At 45.2% G+C, this 25,517-nt stretch overlaps 1 protein-coding gene across 6 annotated transcripts in view; it reads right to left on the minus strand.

The window, feature by feature from the left end:
* Positions 1 to 22,456: 22,456 nt before the first annotated feature.
* The window catches only part of LOC144158375 (uncharacterized), a 55,317-nt gene continuing 52,256 nt past the window's right edge, over positions 22,457 to 25,517 (minus strand). For 4 of the 6 annotated variants that reach the window (XM_077689233.1, XM_077689232.1, XM_077689234.1 and 1 more), the window contains one exon: positions 22,459 to 23,210. In XM_077689233.1, coding sequence (XP_077545359.1) covers positions 23,067 to 23,210 — 144 coding nt within the window. In that variant the 3' untranslated portion in view covers positions 22,459 to 23,066. Of the gene's footprint in view, positions 23,211 to 25,517 lie in introns of all 6 variants that reach the window. The other 2 variants (XM_077689236.1, XR_013320040.1) reach the window with 2 other exon arrangements.

Consider the following 25,517-nt stretch of genomic DNA (forward strand, 5'->3'; position numbering starts at 1 on the left):
TCTGTATCTATCTGCATCTATCAGTTCAAGTTGCGCCTTCACCTCTCTAATAGCTTCTGTGAACTTCCCCGGCTGTGTTGTTTCGACGCCTAAAAGAAATTCGAGTTGTAGCTGTAGTTCTTTTTCTTTTTTCCTCTCCTCATGCCGTAGTGTGGAAGACCTTTCAATAGCGTCCATTTTAACTTCATGTTTAAAGTTTTCCCACTTTGGTGTGATGTCCGTTTGCTCTGCGTCCAACAGCGCTTTCAGTTTTTGACTTACTTTATCGACGAAAGCGTCGTCTTGGAGAAGCTTTGCATTAAACTTCCACAAAGACCAGTTGAATTTATGTTTTCTTTTGCCATGTCCCAGGTTTAACGTCACTAAGCTGTGATCGCTGAAACTTATGTGTTTGACCTCATAATCGCAGCATAAAGGCACCAGACCCGCGGATACGTATATCCTGTCTAGCCTGGAATGGCTATGTCCTTGAAAATGTGTATACTCGGTGGGTTTCCCGCCCGATAGTAAGCAGCCCAAATCTTCAAAGTTTAGTTCTTGCACCACCGAATTGAGGTACAAAGCGCTCGTATCGCGGATGGGCAAATTTGCAACTCTATCGGGTGGGTTACAGACGCAATTGAAATCGCCTAGCAGAAAAACATTTCTCTCGCAGTTAAGGTAGGGCTCAATTTTCTCAAAAAATTTCTGTCTGTCATTCGATCGGGTAGGGGCATACACACATACAACCCGCCAGTTTGAACCGCTAAAGCGAAAATCACACACAATCAGGCGGCCTTCACTACATGCTACAACATGCTCAACATCAATGCCGATAGCCTTACTGAGAAACAATGCGCATCCACCAGACGTGCCTACCGCATGGGAAACGCAAACATTGAACAATGCACCGTAAACAAGCACCATGCGATCCGTTTGCTCTTCGCTTTCAATTTTAGTTTCTTGCACTGCAAGAATGTCTAGGCCGTTCTCTATGAGGAGGCGTTTGATTTGATGCTGCCGCCTTTTCGCCGACAATCCGCGCACGTTCAACGTGCCTACGCGAAGGTTAGCCTTTGCATTTGGCGCCATGGGAAAAAATGGAGCAAGTGGACCTCACAGACAGACCTCACCTTTCAGTCGAAGCATGTGACAGCGCACTCAGAGCTACGTATTGTCTTTCCGAAAGTATTGTTCGCTTATTGGAGGCGGCTGCTTCACATACCTCGACACCACGATCCCGGTGCGTGGCATCCCGCGTGTGTCGTGCCGATTGTCCGGGTGCGCACAGCATTTTCAGTTATGGTGGCTTCGTCGCCCACGGTGTCGAAGCGGTCCTTCGGTCTGGTGGTATCGTTGGTTTCGGCTTAAATGATGAGCGTCGTCCTGGCGCCGACTTCGGTGGCGGTTCATCGGGAACCGTGACCTCCGTGCTCACGCCGTCGCCATTGTTTCCCTCTCGCTGACGCTTGGCCGTGGTGTTGCTGGCGCCGGATTCCTGGTTGTCCATGGGCTCTGGCTCCTCAGTAGTTGAAACCGCGCCTGTCGTGGTGGCATCGCGCTGTCCTTTTCCAACGTCGTCAGCTTGCGATGCATGTGCAGCTTCAAGCTGATTGTTTTCGGTGCTTGGATCTTCTTTGGGAGCAGGGTGATGGTCCTTGACTTGCTTAGTGGGCGTTGGCTCAGGGGGCGTATCCTTGGTTTCCTCACCAGACATTTCCTCCGCTTCGGCCTCGTCCATCACGAGCTCACGCTTGTCTTCATTGTACGTCCGGGAGGCAGCAGTCGCATAGGTTTTCACACATTCAGCCATTTCGTGCCCAAAGCGGCGGCATGAGGTGCACCGCGGAACGCGGCACTCACGCCTGATGTGGCCTGTGCGTTGGCACCGAAGGCAGAGCGGGGCCCTGCCTGGCACCACCACAAGCGCCTTGGCACCGGCGATACGTAGTTCATGAGGGATGTCCTCGGGCGACACACCAGCCTTGAGCCTGAGCACGCCTACACGTGTCATGCTGCACTGGCTGCCACAACCCTCCGCGCGCCACTTTTCCCTGCTCACCTCGATGATGCTGCCGTACGGAGAGAAAGCCACTCTGATGTCGTCGTCTCGTACGTGGTGAAGCAACCAGTGAAGCTTCACACGGACGTCACGGTTGCACGGGTTGATAACAACACACTTTCGTCCTTTCACAACAATTTCTGTCTCGGTGAGCATTCTCTGTGAGGCGTCCGGAGTCTTGAAAGTTGCGGCCCAGATGTGGTTCATCTGATACGGGCCGAGCGCGAGCACTTCGCCAAGCAGGCCTCTTTCCACTAGCGCGTCTCGGAAATGTTCGACGTGATAAGGCCGTCCCCTCATATCGGCATGAAAAAAAACTGTGTTTAAAACAACTGGTCCTGTTGGCAGTGGTGGCAAAACGATAGCATATTCCTGAGAGTCATCTTCAAACCTGTTGCCGCGGCCCGAAAGGCTCGCTGAAAACGCCCCATTGCTGGAGCCAGACATTCTGCGACCGCTCCGCTCGGAAGCCGGAAGTAGAATCCGGCTATCTGGGCGACTGTGTTCTCCTTCACTTTCTGGGGTATTTATATTTACTACAACTGTATCTGACGCTTGAGGGTGGTAGCCAGCGCCACTCAGACTACACGGGGAGAAGGGGACCTTCTTTTTCAACCCCCGGGGCGTGATGCGAACGTCTACAGCCTGTCATGAGCGGTCAACTGGCGGGAAACCCTCTTATGCTACCTTGGCATCAAGGCTGCCAGAACCGAGGCCCTCGCTAAGATTTCGCGCAATATTAGGGTTTGGAAATGAGGGGCTCGTTAGAAAATACAGAAAGAAATGCTGGCGTTGTAGACTGCCGGCATTTCTTTCGAACCCACGACCTCCAGAATACCGGTCTGGTGCGAGATATATATATATATATATATATATATATATATATATATATATATATATATATATATATATATATATATATATATATATATATATATATGTACATATATATATATATATATATATATATATATATATATATATATATATATATATATATATATATATATATATATATATACATATATATATATATATATATATATATATATATATATATATATATATATATATATATATATATATATATATATATATTTATATATATATAGATATATATAGATATATATATATATTTTTATATATATACATTGAACCAAAATAAAAATGAGGCGCGCATTACATAATTACACAAAAAGAGCCGGCTGCAAAACTCCCCAGAAAGGCAATAGGTAAAGAGCGGTCGGTCATATATTCCTCTCTAACAGTATACATTTTGAAATATCTGCAATATAGATAGTAGAGAGAAACATAATCATGCGTAGGGCCAAACCCTAGGCCTCCTAAATAAAGGTCTGCTGAAATACCAGCTACGTTATCGGCTAGTGTTTCTCCCCTTCACTTTCCTGGCTAAATATATTAATTTCGGCGCTGTGGTGGTATCCAGCGCCGTTCCACCAATTCGTGGTGAAGAGCATCTTCTTTTTACCCGGCGGGCCGCTACTCGAGCGTCTACGACGTGTCGAATCGAGGCCAATCCGTTAAATGCCAACGTTCATAATCATTTAATAAAATATATTTTGAAAATGTTCTTTGTGTTATTGTGAAGAAGAATATTTGTGAAGACCACGTATTCGACATCTACGAAAAGAAATTTGAGGGTTATAGGGCTATCTGAAGTAAACGTTTTATTTACTTCAGTGCGCTTTAGGTGCAGCGTTTTTAGGCACGCCGATAACAGAGCCTCCGCATGGTCTGCGATACTTGGCTGTCAAGATGGTCACTTGAAGGGCGATAGAGTGCAGATTCCTTCTCCGAGAGCGAGTGGGAAGCAGAAACTGCCCTGGCAGCAGTTTGAGTTGAAAACAAAGCACTGAAAGAAATGTAGAAACCTGGATTATATACTGTCTTCTTAAACTTCTCTGAGATGATTATAACAAAACGTTCGTTAAGAGTCAGTTATTTGCCCAATCGAAGTCTCGCAAATTCAATATACAACATGGGTTTTTGAATCTGCATTATTAAACATATAAAAGCCGCAAAGTTTTCAGTTTCATTCTTTTCTCTTTCCTATAGTTTTTCTTGAATTGTAAGGAAGCTGCTTTGAGATTTCGCACACACTTCCTAGCGCAATTTAGTCTTTTGTGTAGTTCGAGATTGTCTTAATCTCTAGTTCGTCTTGATCCTTCTTGCAGGTATTGAAAACATATATAACGTTTGCGCATTGCAGTGCAGTGTTGATATAATAACTGTCACGGGAGAATTTTCAACCTTAGAGAGGCTACAAGTAGTAGTGTAAAATATTGGGCAGATGGGTGGTTTAACAACTCTTGTTAGCCCCCAATATTTAGCACCTTTTCGCGGTGCCAAACCGAACGAACGGAACACTCTGTCACGGTGAAACACGTCAAAATTGCTTTTATTTTAAAAGCATCTGAGCCTGGAAGCCATGGTGCACCCACTCACATTGAGGTTTGAGTGTAACTTGAGAGCAATTACGAAATAAGGCAGAAAAGACAACCTTTGAGAAACACAAGAGCATTCTCGTTGAATAAAAATTAGGTGATTTGGTAAATGTTCTCACAACTTGACATTCCAGAGATTTACGCAGATTACAAATTACGTTTTGATAAATGGTACAAGTGACTCTTCATTTCTTCTATATTATACTCACCCAGAGTACTCTTTATTTGTGTGTTATGAATGCTTTATGAGCATAAAAGGATAAGAAAGCCAAACTGGCATTACCTGGCCCTTTCTCCTTTTCTACAAAGTGGTTGCTATAATATTGCCCCATGCAGCCTCCTTTTTTCGGGAAGGTTGGCCTAGCTCTTTCTTTTTCAAAACAAACCCTTGCTTTCTATCGGTTGTGTGTGTAGCATTTCAAGGTCGCACCATTCACCTGAACCCCTCTGAGATCAGTTTTCGAGTATGTATGTATATATATATATATATATATATATATATATATATATATATATATATATATATATATACCCTCCAGGGTTATTGTAAAAGCGGTAAATATTCATGCATGACTGCTTGTCTGGTTATCATGCAAAAAGTTTCATTCCACGGGTGACGATATTTATATTCTCACCGCTCGTCTGTCACACTCAGTAGCCAGTGCGTCTCCTGCCATTTGCACCAAGAAAAGGATGGTCATCGCCATGTGGAATCTGAAAATCTATTTTCAACAAATATGTAATGTGTATGCCAACAATAGTAAACGCAGTGCTCAAGTCACGCGAGTAGGTTTTTACAGAGCGCCTGAAAGCCATAATTCTGAGTGGTCTGTCTACACAGGAACTATCACAACATCTGAAGTAATCACAATTCTCATAATGAAATGTAATCACTTATATATTAGCCTAACAGAAGGAGCACACTATATTTTTCTTTTTGCAGGCTTCCGTATGTGTACGCGTTGATGGGTTACCATTTTGTGCTACTGGTGGTGAGATGTTTTAGTGGCATCCCCTGGCTCTGACTTCGGCTTAGGGACTTGCGCCGCTGTCGTCTGGTACACTCCGTTTGTGAGGGGCAGCAGTTCCTGGCATAGAAAAAATTTCGCTTTGATACTTCAGTGCATTTAAAAGCGTATTTTTGGTAGTTCAGTCATTCAAAGGCAATAATTCAAAGGCCGTTATTCAAAGGCAAATGCAATGAGAAGGTTTGTGCTTCGCCACGGCGGTCGCGCCCTAGGCAACGTTGTTTTAGAGTACTCAAAGGTGGCTTTTGTGACCAGAATTTCTATCGTAACCATCTTTATCATAAAAACTGACTCTCATCCTGGACAATTATGACATGATTACGGCGTTGAAATATTCATAAATTCGCTAACGGAGGCAATAAATATTATGCGTATTTATCCGTGCATTAATTACAAGAATCGAAACCGATGAGCACTTCCAAGCGGCTGTATGTTTTTCCAAACCTTCTAGGCGTAAAGAAGAAATCCTGGTCTATTCTGATTGTCGTTCTATGAATTGAAGAAAATTATTCTTACTTTCTTATCGTGAACAGAGGACCCGGCCCAATAATCAGCTTGATTTTACTCTTAAAAGTTTTCTCCTCTATATCTTCCGCCTCCTCTTGAGGGCACGTTTCCTCTAAGGCATACCTGAATATTGGTCAGATATGGCTGCGGGAAATGTACCGAAATTTCCCCCCAGTTCTCAACAAACATAGTGTTACTGTATCTTCATTGTAGACGTGACTCATTTCGTTCAGTAAACCTCCATACTGGTTAGAACCCTGGAATATATTCAGCACGCGCCCATATATCGAGCTGGCTATTCGGAACTCAACCCACAGTTTTTGCCGCCCACAGTGCATGTCTGCGCACTTCCATGCATGGCAACGTAAAGTGATATTATATATTCCTTTCCAGCGTTCGCCAAGGCTTAAACAGCTGTATTACCTTACATGTGATTACCAAGAATCGTAATTCCTTCTGCCAAAGCGGACAGTCCCAAAGTCCTGGAATTCATTTTGGTCTTGTATTTTCACTGGTGTTGGTTACTAGCAGCTGTGTTCCCTTTGTTCGAAAGACTGCTTAATGCAGAAGCTGACGCCTAGCTCCAACTCTTCGGACTTCCCACGGGACCAGCTTCGCAAGAAATTGGGCGATGCCGGCAATGTTTCTTTCGGAGTGGTAACCAAAGCTATACTTTAACTCACGTTTTGAGCTAGTGTAAGCGATTTTAAGTGTAATGTTGGGATAAAACGTTACCCACACGCACATTCAGGTGCGGAAAGCATCAGACGTCAACCGAGCTCAAAGTAACAGCAGAGAGAGCGAGCCCGGCTTCGATTCACACGGAAACATTTCTAAATAACAAAAAATCAGGTTAACACTGAATAAAAAGGAGAATATACACCCAAAGCCTCGGTCCAGTGATGTCATAAGGAACAGAAACTTGGCGGCTTGTGTGAAATCAAATGTAGGTGGGCTGAGAGGGCCGGGGTAAAAAGAATGGTAAGAACAATGTTAAGAGAGATGGAATCATCATTTTGGATAAGATAACAAACTAGAGTGTACGATATCATGATTAAAATGCAGAAAAAAAAGCGGAATAGGGATGTACACGCATGTAGGCGACGTGACAACCACTGGACTAAAGTTTTATAGAGCGGACAACCAGAGGCGGGGTAGAACAAGAATGCGGATCAATAAATGGATAGAAAAATATGGAAACTCTGAGGCAACGAATACAATCGACCAGCACGAGACAGAAGCGGTTGGATGTTCATGGTAGAGCCTAATGGGCTGTTGTTGATGATCATGATGTGACACGCTATTATGATATATACTGGGAACATTCCCTCGCTAATTGTTACGACCCGCCTTCTCGGTGAACCCGCAAAACACGATACTGGAGTCGTAATTCCGGTGTAACGATGGATAACAAACTACTTTCCTGGTGAACTGCCTAGCTAACTCGTACGGACACATGGTGTAATATTCCGGGCGACCCTGTAATTCTCCAAGCCAACATGCTTTGTCTCATTCAACCACGCTCTAAATATAGCTAAGCTCGATTTGTTTGGTGCAACATGGAATTGCTCTTGCAGTTAGGCGTCCCTTGGGATAGAGTGGATTCAGAAGAGGATCACAAGAACGGTATTTGTTCTTTACTCACCACTTATCACTTAGACGTACGTTGGTACTCTGAAGCTTCTGAATCCGCATGAGTGATGTACCAGGCGCTCCAGTCGAGACTTATTTTTTGTTTCTAACTGTATTTATTGAAATGTGATTGCCTTTTTTGTGAGTTTCTTTTTCAGGGAGTGCCAACCAGGCCTCTGCTCCCGCACAGCTATTTCACATTAGCAGACAAATGAACCTGGTTGCTAGACAGGATGCTAAACATGCGTTTAGTAGGCTTTCCTGTTGTTCTAATTATATTTCTTGCACTGACATGATTGTCGTTAGGCACTTCTTGAAAATACGACATTTTGAATGTGCGCGTTGTGGACAGGTCCCACGTGCACATTCCCATCTATTTGTCGCTTCTTTGGTAAACGCTACCGACTGCGAATGTTTGTCTGCATAACTAATGGAACTCTACCCGCCACCTCTGAGGTGTTGTTATTAAGAATATGTTTTTGCAGTTTTGGTGTCAAATTAAAGCCGGACCTCTACATACCAGCGCCCCTCTCCTCTGGTGTAGCAGCCGCCCGTTACATCTAAGAATTAAAGAACGAATGAAGTTTGCGTCTAAAAGATTTGCCATAAAAAACTAACATGATAAACTTTAAAATAATTAGTAAACGTCTGGTACAGGACGGTTGAATATTTGTAAGCACCATCCGCTGCCCCTATTTTGAACTCGAATTGGCATGTAGTTTTTTACCTCTATAACATCATGCAGTATTAGCAATTTTAACAAAGCTCGCGATTTATACGCACGGCTTGCTGTAGGCGGAACCCTATTAAAGCTGCTATCGTCTCATACGTTCCTATGGTCCACACGGGGACTAGGATTGGAGGTAAAATTCTGTTTGCGATTACGACCTAAAGCACATATAGATGGCTTAGGACTATTTCACAAAGCGCATTGCTGGGTGACTTCATTGAGATGTTATTTTCGATATAATTCTCACAGTATCTGGCACGCAGATCTGGGAATTGTTCATTACACTTTTAACGAAACAAGAGAGAAGTTGTAGGTGTTAGCACTCGGAATAAGCGCAAAGTCAAGATTATCAGACGTTGTCTTACCAAGGAGAAAAGCCCCGTAGTCACAGCGGGAATCTGTGAGAAGAAAGCAAATCATATGGACAATCGAAGTACAAACGTTTTTGTGTGAGATACGTGAAAAGTATACCAACCTATTTTTATTTGACAACTGTAGGTTTGTTTAACAGGATATTTCTTTTTATGGGCTCTTCCCTCAAGAATCTTATAAAAGCGTGCAAACTTCATTCACCTGCGCAGAAATGTTGGGCATCAGCTCTGTGCTATATTTTTTTCCGGGAATATCAAAACTGTAATTGCATGTCTGAGGGCAGGAACTAAGTATGTGCCGCAGCATGCGCAGTTTTAAAATAGATTTGAACTATTTTGGGAATGTTTATATTACGCTGTTTCACCGTGAGCTTTTGCGATCAATAATATTTTCTTTTCAAAGTAATCAAGGGTTGCAGTTTCTAAAAACGAGGGTAACGCCGCAACAAAACAAGCACTACTAGACGAGCAAACCGACTTGAGAACTTTGCGCAAACAAAGTTGTCACGTTTGTCTGTTAACATAGAATGAGAATTTCACCACTGCCATGGAAGGCCTCAAGAAAAATACATGAAATACACCTAAGGTGTGTCATTTTTTTGGCGTCGAGAGATTGCAGTGCCAAACTAAACTCCTCGTTGAAATGCTGGAGAATGTGAATCATAATTTTTATATATTTTCTGCCCTACATGTTTCAAGCTCCACTGAAGTTGTGGAGAGAATATCTTAGAAGTAGATATTCGTGCAGCCTATTATAAATTGATATCATGCGGTGTAGCAAGAAAAGGTTCTTCAGGGCACTACTGTGGGCTTACACGCTTTGTAGACGGCAGAATTTGGATTATGCTTACTGTTATGCTCCATTGAAATTGCGTTGGTTTCTTTACTTTTGTTCGTTTTCTTTTTGTACGAGCTTCTTACACCGACGTTTCTTCTACGTCATGGTTGCATGTGTTTCTCTGATTTCATTTCTTCGTTCTAATGAGCCTATTATGCCAGAACGAAGACAGGCAGAGACCATGGCCTACCGACAATCGCGGTTTCTTGTGTCTGCGGTGCCCGTGAGCTGCTAACTCACTATTCGAATCAGGTGCCCCGTGGTACACGCTATCCGTGAACTTTTACAAGTTCCAGTTTAGAAATATTAATGAGCGTCAACAAAAGCGGACTAAAAAGCTAATATCAATATCAACATTTATTCTGCTTATTGCCGAATTATATAAACACTTGTCAGTAGACGCTCTGCCATAGACTTAAGTGTGTGATTTTAAAACTTTCAGGAATTCTTTTTCTACAATAAAAACTTCAATGCTTAAATAGCACAGTCTCGACAGCATCGCGCTGCTACTCTGGGCATGTGGTTGAACTCCCACCTGCTCACGCGTGTGCTTTACTTAATACTCATTACAACGGCGAATAGTTTTTTTACAGGGACACCACTTTTTTGCAGAAATGGGCACGTAAAGCTATCGCAGTAAAAACACCGCAGACTTGGTTATGTGTATTCAGCAATGCGTAACTGTTGAGGAACATTTGCATGCATGTAGGTTTGGCGGTACCCTTGGCTTAAAAACTATTCTGTAAAACACTATGCCTCTTGTTTAAGCAAGTCCTAATAAGACTTTCCATGTGGTTTCCAGTTTCCATGTGGTTTTCAAATATTTTAATTATCCTGGCATTGTTAGGTGAAAAAACAGTGTTTTCATTTTTATGATTCATAAGTACTAGTTTTATTGTACACAAAAATGTTTTTACAAGCAAAAGACACGCATGGTATTCTCCATATCAATCAACTATAAAATGTCGCCTATCCTCAGTTACTTCAATTCGGTTGTGTCACCTTGGCGCGCGCTGTAACATTCTAGTCAACAGCTTATATGCAGCCGGTGGTAGGATATGGGTCTACAAGTTGACATTTTGCTCCCATCCTGTTCTACTAAACATAAGATACCTACAGCGTACCATTTCCAGACTAACGGACTTACCGAACACTTAAATGCACCCTGACCGATATGCTTTCGTGCTACGTTTCCGTTGATCACCGCGACTGGGACGCCTTGCTTTCTTATGTGACGTTTGCCTATAATTCGTCACGGCATGATACGGCTGGGTATTCACCGTTCTACCCCCTTTATGGCCGTGAGCCCACCCTACTACTGGACACCCTCATGCATAGGTCGGCCGACCAACACTCAGTCCGATCGGAGTACGCCTGAGACGCCATTGCTCATGCTGACCATGCTAGGCCGATTTCCCGAAACCGGCTTTGTTCCTCCCAAGCTGATCAGAAAATGATTTATGACCAAAGACATCGGGTGGCGCACTTCGCTCCGGAATCCCTTGTCCTCCTTTGGAAACCTACCCGCCGTATCGGCCTTTCTGAAAAACTTCTGCCCCGCTACTGTGGTCCATTTCGCGTCTTGCGCCAAGTTACCGACGTAACGTACAAGATCTCCCCTATGGCGTCGACACCGTCGACTCACGCTACTTCTACAGACATTGTACATGCTGTACGATTGTAGCCATATTTTTCGCCGGACGCTGTAACTCCATATCGCCGCCACGGCGCTCGTTCAGCCGGGGAATAATGACACGAGGCACCGTCAGGCGACTAATGATCTATGTTGTTATGTGAGGATTTGCCACCGGTTAAACAAACGGGGATTGTGGGAGAAGTTCCTGTGGAAGAAGAGGACGAGGTGTGATGACTGCGCATCCCTCAGTGTGTACTAGCGGCACCCAGCCTCTTCCGCTTTGAATTTTGCAAATACAGTTTTCTACGGCATCCTCGCCTCGTAACAATGTAAACATTAGGATCACTTATAAAAACAAGCATAAGTGTAGACTGCTACAAACCAATATGATACTGTACGCTAGAATCCTCACAGTTAGTCCTTAGAGCTATATAGAAAATGTCCTGCAAAATTACCCTCTCGGGAAACAGCGACGCTCTGTGTACTTTTTAAGTTGGAAGTCAACATGCAGACGTCGACCCGAGGACCCAGATGGCATCGCTGGGGCATGCTGGCCAGTCTGTAAAGTCTGACTTTACAGTGGGCCTTTTCTAACAGTGGGCCTTTTCTAAGATATTTTGACACGTTGACCGATGTTCAAAACACGCTGCCCGTGCGCATGAGCGCATCCTGCTTGCAGCATTCTTCGCCCCCTTCTTTTTATATGCCCTCGCCACGAGACATGCTTTTCTTTGTGGTTTCGTTTACTCAATTCGATTTCGCTCTCGTTGCCCTCACGTGTCGTTTTCTTTTGTTTTCACCATGGCTTCTTTGTATTTGACTTTCTCGCCCGCGCCTCTCCCGCTCTCGCGTTGCTCCGGCGTCACCCTATGTGGTTATGCTGACCGTCCGCACGTCAGGATGACACAATGGAGAGTTTTAGCTGTCCGCCTGTTCCGTCGTGTACGAAGTTAGCGTGAATACCAGCACCCCTCTGTGCATGCGCGTGCAAGATGGCGAGGAGGAAAGGCGAGGAGGCGCACCCCATCGTAACGACTTCATGGGCATGGCGAAGGCCGCCCCGCGGAACTTATCCCCCTAACGCTGCGAATGCACAAGTGCCCAGAAGGGTCCCGGTCAACACAATAACTACGTACACCATGGTACAGACGGACTGCTAAAATCCCTATAGTCTCTGCTCTCCGTTACAGGTTGCCTTTTTTTCGTAAACAAGCCACGTCAGCGTCAGGATGACGCAACCTCGGCGCGGTAATAAGAAAAGGATAAAAATATTATAGATATTCTGACGATGACCTTCTCCTGTCCCTCAAGGCACAGGAACACGAGGCAGCAAGTCAAAGGTTCAAAATTAGAACGGCCAGAAAAGCGCACTATGCATGCATGATCATTTCACGTAAGCACCAAAAAATGCGCGTCCAGCGTGCTCAAAACCCGGTTTTATGTTAAGCCTACTTCGTATTCTTGAGGTAATTTTATTCGGATACCTCCGCGCATAAAATGGTTACGTGTACTCGTTCAGTGGTCCCAAGGCACTTTTTACATGAAACGCCAGAGTGGCTGTATATACAGGCGTCCGGAAAAAACAGCCAACTCTAAGAGTATTAAACATGCGAAATATTAGAAATAAAAACAAACTTTTATTCTTCTCTTGGACGCGGCGTTGCCACTAGTCCAAACCTGGACCACCCGATGGATGCCCGCTGAGTGAGGCACGTCCATTGGCATCTTCAATCTGCTCTTTGACTTGGCCCAGCTCGGCCGCTCTGAGGCAGGCGCAGCGGCTGTACCTCTTTTTCTCATCCTGCGCGATGTTCATCTGCATGCAGTAGCTTTAGCACAAGGCGTGTTTCTTGTTCTCCAGGGCCCGGTTTGCCGACGTTCCAGATCGCTGATCCGCTGGTTCAGAATGGCTATTTGACATATCGCCGCATCCAGCTTCTCTTGAATGGCGGCGGCACGCTTCACCAGCACACCTACTTCACCACGGGGCAAATCCGCTGGGACGCCACCGACACAGCCACTCGGGCCGTTGTCTGCAGTAGGAGCTGCCATTCTTGTGCACGGTGTTATTCCTCTCCCGGATATTGCAGCCTCAACAGCCTTGGAACACGAGAAGGTCTCGGCGGTTCGATGGCTGCTACGTTGCCGGTAGAATGAACAGTGGCGGAATGGGGACGACGACGACGACGATGAAGATGATGATGATGATGATGGTGGTGGTGGTGGTGGTGGTGGTGGTGATGACTCAGTTGAATGGTGTTGGACGTACCCACACGATGAATTTGGGATAGCTGAACCGTTCACGTCACCCCAGTAATTGTTTCCGTAAATAATGCTTTATTTCCTTTACCCTACAAGAAATTATAGCGTTAAAGGGACACGGAAGTGAATTTCTCAAGCTCCCGTTTTTGCTTGCACTGCGTAGACTGGCTAAAATTAACACACTTTTCATCGTTTATCCGATTGATAAGTCGGTAATTATTTTGTAAAGCTCGAAAGAAGAAAAACAACCATGCGCAGCCTGTGGCGGCCGCACTAACTAAACCCCGTGACGACGTGAGCAGGTGCACCGTGATTGGACGATGCCCAAAATTAACATTCAAATAAGTTTCGGTTTCGGTTCTGTAGAACAACATGCTTGACATCAGACGCTATCGTTGGGTGAGCATTGTCGATATCACAATAATTGCCATACCGCACTTCTGCCTTGTCGTCGGCTGTAAACTGCATTATATAAGCTTCCCAGGACAGCTTGGAATCGTAGCCCTTACTAACCGAGGTATAGGCACAGGATGAACGCCCTCCGCGACACGGCAGACGCTCAAATGCCATTCGCTTTTCCCCCATATTTGGAACTTGCGTCACTTATGCCTGTATAGTAAAAACGCCTGTTCGCACCAGGCCAAGGTTTTGTTGCTTCTGGCCTGCGCCCACAGCCGGCAAGCAGGAGGGGCTTATGGCAATTCAGCAAGCCAAAGAGAACTCGCTAGCGCGTCAGTGCGAGTCTGCACGCGTTCTGCGAACTCCTTTGTGGAGCAGTGAACGTTACGGCCCAAAAAGTGGTGAACTCAGTACAGAAAATATCGGCCGAAAACGAAAAAATCAACTCCCAAAAAAAGGAACGTATCCTCGGGCATTAGAACTTGCAACTTCTAAATAACATGCCTAGCGTTCAAAACCACTCGGCCACTGGCCAGAATGCCTCCGTTTCGAAAAATAACCAGTTTACTTTTTTATTTATTTTAACCGTTGATTCATTCACTCAGCCGGAATTATCATATGCGCTTTCCGATGTATTTAAGTGGTCTTGATTGAGACGTGCGCTGAAAACAAGGTGCACAGCATTGAAGGGAGGTAATTGGGCCCTGAACATAAAATACAAGTTTGTTTTATTTGAAAGATTCTGCGTTTAACAGTGCCCGAGTGCTTTCACGGGAGCAAACGGTGTTTTATTCAATGAGATATTCCAGAGTTTAAGCCATTTTTTTTCTTTCTAGCGCCTGCCTTCCACTGGCGCGAAAAGACCGGCCTTGCGGCTTTCGAAGCTACTTGACCCCTGGCACCCCTGACGAGCCAAGACCGAAACGATTCCACGACGACTGTGACGTGGACATCTCTGACGACGAGGACGGCTGGATCTTCTGGCAAGGAAAATGCAAGAACCAGAGCCGCAGCACGCAAAAGGAACGGGTGAGTCTGCCCCGCTACCAAGTGCTCCTTCGCACTGCCGACGGTACGGATGTGACCGATATACCGAACCTTACACCACACAAGATCCTTGACCGAACGATCACCAAGCCCAGATGACCTCGCTGCGCAAAAACGCAAGAAAAACTCTATCCTTGTTACGGTGTACGACGAAGAGCAAACCAATCGGCTCCACTATGAGCCGATTAATCATGGCACAAGGACTGCAATCAAAGCACATTTCTGTGGAAATGATACGCCTAAGCCATAACAGCTCGACGCGTAAAGGAGTGACAAGAATTTCATCGAACGAAACGAATGACCAACTGATATCCTGCCTCCACAACGAGCTGGTCGAGATATTACACGTCAAAATGCTCGGACGCAGCAACAACGCACTGATAACGTTTAATTCCGCGACAACCCCCCGCACCATGTGATATCACTACGGGATCCTTCCCATGGCCTTATGCAAACCCAAAACACTGGTATGTTTGAAATGTAATAAGGAAGGGCATATGGTGCGCCACTGCCCTAACAAAGAAGTATGTCAGGAATGCGGCATACTGCATGCCTTGAAAGAAGATGAGATCTGCAAAAAAGGCTCGCTACTGCTCCGTGTGCAAAGGAACAGGCCACAGGGCACTAGTAATAGCTGCCAAACCGAAGAAGGCAAAAAACAACAAAACAGTTATCCGACCGACACCCCAACAGACCTAGGAGCCGCTCGCTTCCCGGGTCACGTTCGCGATCCCGAAGCAAGACTCGCAGGGTTACGACAAACAGTGCCAAGACCTCATCAGCCATAGACCTAAATACCTCCAAAAAATGGTCCGACGTCGTCTCTGACCAGCAGCCAGATACGTCGGGGCTACGCGACAAGGAAATACACCTCCAAGAACTGACCCTATGATTGATGACCAGCAAAAGACACTAAAAACTGCGAGGCAGGAAACCACAACACTGACGACGGAAATTAACCTTGAACCCCACCGCCAGGTGCGAGTAGTCTCCCCACCAGGATATCGGCGTGAAAACTCCAAACAGCGTTCCCACACACACTCGTTAACACCCACTAAATATTCAACCTTAGCTACGAAATCGGATCGCCTTCAAATTAAAGCGCAAGTTCTCCGCGAAACTTCGAAGGAAACTCACAAAGAAATGCAAACCCTGAACGCGAAACTCGACAACAGTACGCAGATCCCCAGCACTGAAACGGAAGCCTACCAAACGAGAATAAACAGCATCGAAACGAAAGTTAATGACATCTCTGAAGCAATCAGCAACCTCAACACCATGATCACGGCCCTGCAGGAAAGAATGTAATCGCTAGTACATTTGCAACAAACCCCGAGTCAAGGAAAGGCCCCTCCACTCATCGCGCTCCGAATCGATCCGCTCCATACCCATCCGTGAATGGGACGTAATTACCCAACTTTTTTGCAATGGAATTGCCGCAGCCTCACATAAAACGGCACACATTTGAAAACTCGGCACACGAAACTATTGCCTTATGCGAAACGCCCCGTTGCCATTTTCTGCAAGAGACTCGAACAGCCAACTTTCACATCCCTGGATACATCAGCCACATTTTCCCACGATTACACATACGGCAACAGAAAAGCCTCCCGGACAGATTGAGATTTTCATTCGCATGAAGCCATACTGGCCGAAATCGAGAACCATTATACAGGCAAGCGGATGTACAATTACGTTGCCAGTTTTCTAGAAAATAGGCGTTTCGAGATCCGAACCGGCAACGACCACCCGAAGACCTACTACAATGACCGCGGGGTACCACAAGGCTCCATAATATCACCCCTCCTCTTCAATTTGGTGATGAGAAAGGTGGCAATTGACGTTCACAAAACCAGCGGCGTGCAGCGCACCGTCTATGCGGATGATATCATGCTGTGGCCGGAGCGAGATGATTATCCTTCCACGGGGGAGGCGTGCATAGATCTTCAAGCCGCCGTTTTTTGCTAAAAACGCCATCCAGGCAGCAGGGATGCATTCCTCACCGGACAATTCTACCCTACTGCTTTTTGGTGCCAAAGAACAGGAAAGGCAAAAAGTCCATCTTTACCTTAACAATCGAGAGATTCCTCTATCCTCGCAAGGTTAGATCCGCCTTGTCGGCATTCCTATCAGTCACAAAGGCAACGCCACAAAATAGCTCAAACAGGTCCGACAGGGCTGGGATGCTACAGCCCACCTTATCCACAGAATCGGCCCCAAATTCGGGGGCGCAAGCACGGCCCTCATCAGGTACATCAGTAGAGCCATTCTAACTTCCTGTTTAACATATGGCGGGACTCTGCTTTAACCTGACGCAAACACAACTAAATAAAGTTCGAACTTCACATCACAAACTTCTTCGAGTTATAACCGGACTCCCTCAACAGACAAAGCTAAATGTCCTGTATACTTTTGCATCGCTGCCACCAATTGAAGCAACACTGGAAGCAGCGCGCGACAACCATTCCGACCGTCGCAAACTTACCGTTCAGGGCCGTCATCTCATCGCCTACGATGAGACGACCTTTCCACTGGGCCCGTCAGCAGACCCCTCGTTGACCCAAAACCCACCTTGGCGGGTTTAGAGACAACCGGTAAATCACAAACCACAAAATCACACAACCGGTTAATCACAAACCAAGGGCGATAAAAGAGCCCAAAAGGCACGCACATCAAAGCAACACCCTATCTCGCTTCCAACACCTATTAGAACCAGGCACATATGCCATCCTCGCTGACGCCGCGTTAGCATGTTACCGATTTACGTACGGCATACACCCCGTCAACGACCCGAGCTTGACAGAGTACTTGACGTTCTCTACGGAATCAGAAATCGGTCCACTCAAAGCAGAACTTCAAGCTATTCTACTGACCATCGCCTTCCTAAAGAGAGATCTCCGGTTCATCAAGAGAAAACACAATTCTTCTAATGTCGTCATATATACTGACAATGTGGAGGCAATCAGCACAATGCACTCTTCCTCATGACTACATCTCCATCGAATGACTACATCTCCAATGCAATTAGACGAACCATTGACAACCTCGCCGAAATGAATGACACCACAATTCTTATAGAATCGACCCGCGGCTAGCAGTCCAACCAAGGGAACGAGACCGCCATCGCATGGTATCTCTGTCACTTCGCACCTCCCAGAATTCTCATGCGATGCCCGCCCTGCTTCCCGATCCTGCCCTCAACAACCCAGTCATTGAGCGCCGTATCCGAAAAATTCGGCGAACCCGTCGCCTCAAAGAAACGAACCCAAGGCCAGACCCACCAGTGCCCAAGGACATCCCGCGAGGCCTCCAGGTCCTTCTACACAAAGCCCGCGGTGGCACATGGGCTACTCCTGACGTCCGCGACCGATAGACCTAGTACCGACGTTTCGGAAGGAAGAGACCACATGGCGCCACACCTGTTCCCCCTCCTACCCTTCCCTGCCCTCTGTGCAATGCCGACCGACCCACCATACAACACCTTCTCTGGGACTATGCTAAACTCTCTGAGGAACGCCGTAGGTGTCTACCTCCTCACGTGTTGTCCTTACAAGAAAGAATGTCCTTAAAGTTGAAACGAACTTTCAACTTTAAAGACCCTGTGGACATTTGCTGGACGTACAGGTCTTGTGAAACTTACCTAAATCAATTGTTCCGTGTGCGGGGCGGACACACGTTGTGATTGACCCCTATCACCCCGCTGACTTACCTCCCCTCTTTCTTCGCCCCTTACCCAACACGAGATGTTCGACCTTTCCCTTCTAAATAAATTCATTCTTTCATTCATTCATATTCTGCAATAGATGTAGAAGATCCTTTGCTATGGAAAAAGCAAGGATCCAAGAATATTTTAATTAAGTAACACAGTAAATATCCCTTGTGTACTAATTTCCTCTCGTATATTTGCGTAAGGTCTTATTCTTTTTCAACAAAGTTGACAAGTACGAACACATACCCCGGCCTTAGACGTTTACCTTTAGCTGTGAGTATATAAGACTATTGCTCAATGTCTACTTCGCTTTGGCCGGGAGGCTGAATCGATTCCCCGACAGACAGACAGACAGACAGACAGAAAGACAGACAGACAGACATAATGAGAGACCAAAATTTCTGGCTTTAAGTAGCCCAAGAAAGAGTATCGTCTTTAGAACACTTTCTTCATGCTTGTCAGCAAGAATAAACTAGCCGGGAATGACAAGCGAGTTTAACGACAACATTCTTAGTGCTATGTGTGAATTTGGAAATATGCCAGAGCAAACATAAAAAAATACAAAGGTTAGTACCAGGTTTCCTAAAAGATTTCCGAGCCCGTTCTACATCTGCTAATATATTTGTGGCCACACTCATCGTTAATATATTTTGCTTCTAAACGCACAGTACATGTTTGTTCATTGGCGAACTATTTTTGCAGTTCCTTGGGGTAGAATAATTCGAGGTACACCTTACCTACTGTGCGCAAATATTTTGTGAAAAACGTGACCCTTGACAGGCCGCATTTTACCACGCCCAACAAGCAGCAAAGCCAAAATGTTTAACCTACAAAATATATTTTAAGATGGCTTCCCAGCTGTTGGTTTGTACCTTTTACGGGTAATTTGGACAGTGGTTATTGTTAACTTAGTTTACTTTACTTATTATTAATCTACTTACAAGACATTGGCGCTACGCTGTCTCATCGGTTCTTCTTTTGCGTGTTGCTTTTTCCATTCGTCCGAAGCTACTACTGCCCTATAGGTTAATGTGGCACTGACCTATAAAATATGCACAACCCAATTAATCAATTTATTGCAGTTTATTACAATAGTATTTGTTTAATAAATCTCGTGCAATTTAATTATAAGTACGTTTGTGTACGACGCACCTTGCGGCCGCGTTTTTGATTGATTGATTGTAGCGTTTAACGCGCCGACGCAACGCAGGCGATGAGGCGCGCCGTAGTGGAGGGCTCCGGATTAATTTTGACCACCTGGGGTTCTTTAACGTGCGCCGAAATCTCGTACACACGGGCGTTTTTGCTTTTCGCCTCCATCAGAAAAGCGGCCGCCGCGGCCGGGAATCGAACCCGCGACCTCGTGCTCAGCAGCGCAACGCCTTAGCCACTGAGCCACCGCGGCGGGTTTGCGGCCGCGTCCGCGTCATACACGCGACTTGAAACCCCCGACACCTAAACCGTTCGAGTACTTACACACGCCGCACGATAAGTAGAGATTCAAGACTTACGGCTCTCCCCACAGCCAAGGGCGCGCAAACCTTCGCGGAGCTAGCAGCCGTCATCAGAGGAATCACAACGAGACACCACGCCCTAGCAACCTGTTCAAGCGGTTCTGGTCAGACGCATTATGCATTGTATATCATACGCAAATAAAAACAAAAGAAAATTTTATTATAAGTGGAGTACTTTAATGGCACGCGTGTGCATTTTGATTGACAATGCCCGCCATTAAACAGATGTGATATTTTTTTAGTTTTTTCTTCGTTTTCTTTTTTAATTTTGTTGCTTTTCTTCTTGTTGTTGCTTTCTTTTGTTGCCTGATCTGTCGCTTACCTTACAATGATTACTCACCCCAATATATTGTATAATTGATTGCCATTCACTCGTATTACGTGTTGCTTGTTTACTCGATCTAATTTAGTGTTTGTTGTAATTCATCCAGGGTCCCGTTAAAGTTTTAACTTTGGTACCCCCGTGTGTATAATAGTATTACTGTACTACTTTTTTGCAATGAATATTAAACTGAAACTGAAACTGTGACCCACCACGGTGACTCAGTGGCTCATGCGTTGCGCTGCTGAGCACAAAGTCGCGGGTTTGATTCCTGGCCGCGGCGGCCGCTTTTCTAATGGAGGCAAAGAGCAAAGATGCCTGTGTGTACGAGCTTTCGGCTCACGTTAAAGATCCCCAGGAGGTAGAAATTAATCCGGCGCGCGTCATCGCCAGCATTTGGTCGACGCGTTAAACACGCAAGCAATAGAATCAAAACTGAAACTCAAACTGAATTGTGCTTGGACTCCCTGCATTCACCCCTTTCACGCACTCACCCGAAATTGCCCCACATTTCAAAGTTGGAACTCCTAAAGTGGGCCAACTTTGTGGCAACCCCATCGCACCGAAGAGCGCAATGCATTCCCACAATTCCTAAGGGTTCATTCTGACATCCTCCACCATCCTCCACCCTTACCGATGCGACTATCGCCGAAGAGACGGTCACAGCACTCACCCCCCCTGCATCCCGCAAACGACTATGTCCCTCCTTTACTGACTCGCAGAAGTCTCGCCGGAATTTCCTGAAAAGGTGCATTTTCCACCCTTATCAAGCTGTTCAAGGCAACCAAAACACTTCCCCACATCCAAGTCGTCTGGACCCCATGAAATGAGCCGGCTCACGGTACCCACGATATTGCCGCGAACCATGTATGGGTTTGATTATTTATTGTTTGCTTTTACTGCCGGGCCACACCTGGCTGCGTTATCTGCGTTCCAAACGAAGCGCGGCATACATTCTTTTCTTTTATGCCGCACGGGCTATCACAGTCAGATAAGCAGACTGTTTCGCCCTAACGCCACTAGCCTAGAATCATCTTCTGTGATCTACAATGTTCTGGGTGTGAATCGACGTTTTCAGAAACACTTGCGCCGAAAGATTAAAGCCTGCAGAGCACACGCCGGGGCATTCATTCGACGACACTCGCCTGTGCTAGTTCCTTTGATGACCGCTGTTTCGCCGCCTCTGTATTCTTTTGAGTTGTTAGAGGAGCACAAGTTCGCTCCAATAAACTTGTTTCTCCTTCAAGACAACTGCGTCGTCCTTGGCTTCGTGAAAATATTCTACCTCAGGCATCCACATCCAGAACAGACGAATCGCCGCACCCCCCAACCTTTCAATTCCCAGTTTTGTACCCAGGTACCCTCCAACGTTGGCGTCAGAGCGCCTTTCTTGATTACCCAAACCTAACCTCTTTCTAAACACCGGCGAAGGAGGCCGAATGTAGGACATACTCTATACCAAAGCTCTCCTTAACGCTGGTGACGTTTATAGTATGCCACTAGTACATACCCTGCGGTAAAGGGGTCCTTGTACACGGCCGAGTTTCCCCAGAAAGGCACTGCGTCGTCTGAAGCCCCACCTGCTCTGGCACTCCTGTTTCCCGAAGGTCCACTCTTCAGGCAGTCTGGCTACGCACACACAGTCCGGCAACATCCGCTATGTATGCCCTAGCTTTTGTCCTGCGCCACATTTTCATCTTCACCTATCAGATACCCGTCCCGTTGGATGGACCACTGCCCCTTCGCTTGATTACCACAAACATTAAAGTGTCCAACCTCCCATAATCCCAATACGACGTGCCAGGTCGTGCGGGGCCGCGCAAAAATACCGAAATCCCCCTTTTCCCCTCACAGAGCGTTGCGACGGCGGGTTCACCAGATCTAAGCTCGGTATTGAGCAATGGGTGTCGTCGCAGGCTAGAGCTGCAGCGGTCTCTCGCAACTTTCTTTAAGAAGTTTCCACACGTATTTCTGTATTACCCACGTTTTATTTCATCAGCTGAAGTAAACGTTTTACAATCATAACATCAAGCGGAAAAATATGCCTAGAAAAATATCAAACCTTGGTACAGTCTCTCACTGATTTAAGATAAAAATGAAGTATTGTTCGTCGCACTGAAATATGTAGATTTGTGCATTCATTGCACTAGTCGCACTGATATAACAAAAGTGTATAACTACAATTCAAATTTACCGAGCTAATCGCGAAGCGCCAAACAATAAGGATCGTTAACTTATTTATGACCTTTTTGCTTGAAGTCAAGCAGATTTACCTCCGATAAAAGCAAAGCGGGACAAAAGGTAAAGATAAGAGTACATTCAACCTTGTTTAGTTTGAACGTGCGCCCGTCTGTGCCTCGCTTTGTATTCTAATTTATCACTCTTGTTTTTATTTACCTCAAGTAACAATTTTTTGTAGAGAGCAGGTCACAGATAGTGAAACGAAAAATGAATTTTAGCGATTCATATAATTGAGACTGTTCACTACAGTGTGAATTCAAAGAATTTTTTCCGTATTTTGTTGTGTTCTCTAAAAAAATCAGCCGAGTCCCTTCAAAGTTGAGACTAGATGCCGAAGACCTCCTTGAGCTTCTCCACATTTGAGAACGGGTTGTTCTGTTTGCAGGTTAACCTGAAGTCTGCCCAGTGAAGGTCAAAGTAGAGCCAGGAGAAACGGCGCCGTGCAGGCAGGTTCTTGATGTAGGACACCTGCGTTCATGGTTTGAATTAGCTTTCACTTGTCGCGTCCAATATTACCACGCGTTATAACCGAATTTGAATCAGAAATGGTGTTTATTTTCCTCATAGAAAAACGAAAAATGTACTCCAGACAAAAAGCTGTCCATTGAACAGATTCATGAGGCATGATGCTGTGCAGGCCGGTTGACAGCGGCGAAACCGCAACAAGTATTGTTGACTAACGCAGAACCAACAAGTGGAGAAGAAAAAATGGTTGCGTACAAACAGCGTGACACGCCAAGGAAAGGAAGAAACAAAATCTTACATACGTGGACGCACATGATACGGAATATCCAAATAATGTAAGCACATCTACGCGCTCTCAAATCTGTACTCTACACTTTCTGTAGAAAAGTGTAGTCGGGTATACACTCAACACTGCCATTGACAGACATGCCTAGGGCAATGTTTACAAAGTATGCATATTTCCCTGCAGGGTAACTGGTAGTTTAAAAAAAACGCAGAAAATAAGAAAGCTGTAAATAAACGTGGTACAACGAAAATCTCGGAGACCGAAACATTCACAGAGCGCTGTGGATAAGAAAAATAGGTGCACACACCTAGAAATGAACTATACAACGTCTATATACTCGTTCAGACTAATAACCGTAAAACAATGCACTACACATGCCGATTTAATTCTACGCCATTAAAGATTTGCCGGAAAGTGTTCGTATAAATTAAGTCTCATTAGATTTAAGGGTGTAAGGTATAACATTCTTTGAGACTTGTTGACCATAGTTTGGCCGTGTCTTTGGGAGGACCCACTTTTCTGATGGTCGAGTATTCGCCGCTTGTATGCGTTCGTTCAAAGCTGACATTTTTGCGAGAAAAGTAGTTCCGAGACGGGATTTAGCTGCAAATAATGAAACTATAATATATTGCAGCGTCACGGGAACTCGCAAAGATTTGAAACGAAAAAAAGGACGTGTAGCGTGTGCGCAGTATCGCTCGTCCTCTATGAGGTGAACCGCTTTCTTTTGAAGGCCTGAAATTTCCATTATGCGTGCCGGTGATGCTGTACCCCAAACAAGATCACCATATGCAATTTCGGATTCAAATATAAAACAGATATCTGTTTTTTTAATTTTAACTGAAGGATCCCATGGCAACGAGGAAGGGCTCCTACATGTTTTGATAAGCTTGCGGCTACGTAATAATATGTTAGTTCATTGAAGGTTTCCATCAAATATAACACCTGGTATATTACGATGGCTATCAACGTCAATAAGATTGCTACTTTGGTTACGGAACAAATCCTTTTCTACGCGCCGATGTATTACGCCGAAAAGGACAGCTTTTTACTTAACCGTATTTATTATTTGACTGTTTGCGTTCTACAAATTTTAACGGATTTTAGAATACCGTTTGCTTTCATGTTTATTTCTGCAGTCGAAGGACGAGAGATAATAAGGAAGCAGTCATCAGCACAATTAACAACTTGAGCTTCTTTGGAAATTCATACCTTGAAATATTGAATCATTGAAACGACTGAAAAAATTTAAACATTGAAAAGACCCGCCGCGTTGGCCCAGTGGTTAAGGCGTTGCGCTGCTGAGCACGAAGTCGCACGTTGAATTCCCGGCGGCGGCGACCGCTTTTCTGACGGAGGCGAAAACAAGAACGCCCGTGTGTACGAGATTTCGGCGCACGGTAAAGATCCCCAGGTGGTCAACATTATTTTGGAGCCCTCCACTACGGCGCTCCTCGTGGCCTGGGTTGCGTTGGAACGGTAAACCGTAAAATCAAAACGTTGAAAAGAAAAAGTCCTAATATGGTGCCCTGAGAGAAACCACAGTTTTTGTAATGCTTGGATGACGAAAACGCATCGATGTGCCCATATTGTTCACGTTGTTTAAGTTGTGCAGTTCTAATTTCTAGAGCCTGACCCCAAACTCTGCACATGCTTAGTTTGTGTAAAACAATGGCGTTGTTTAAACAATCAAAAGTCTTTTTTAAAATAGACGAAAACTCCTAATGTTAAAAGTTTGTTTTCAGTTTTCTGTAAGAAAGCTTATTTTTGGTACAATAAAGCAGATTCAGTAGAGGCAGCTCCAGGAAAATTGATTTGAGATTGTGACTTCATTTATTCGCATCAGAGAATTCTGCAAGCGCGCGAGTGAGGTTTTTCGAACACTTTGAAAAAACGGGTAAAACGAGATGGGGCAGTGAACAAACATTAGGTTTTTGGAGCCCGATTTGAGAAAAACCGTAACATTCGTCAGTTTCATCCGTGCCGGAAAGAAGATGGAATTTTTTAAGATCTGTGGTGTGACA

The sequence above is a fragment of the Haemaphysalis longicornis genome, unplaced genomic scaffold (assembly GCF_048455015.1).
Source record: "Haemaphysalis longicornis isolate Haplotype H1 unplaced genomic scaffold, Haemaphysalis longicornis Haplotype H1 scaffold_10, whole genome shotgun sequence".
NCBI classification, from domain to species: domain Eukaryota; kingdom Metazoa; phylum Arthropoda; class Arachnida; order Ixodida; family Ixodidae; genus Haemaphysalis; species Haemaphysalis longicornis.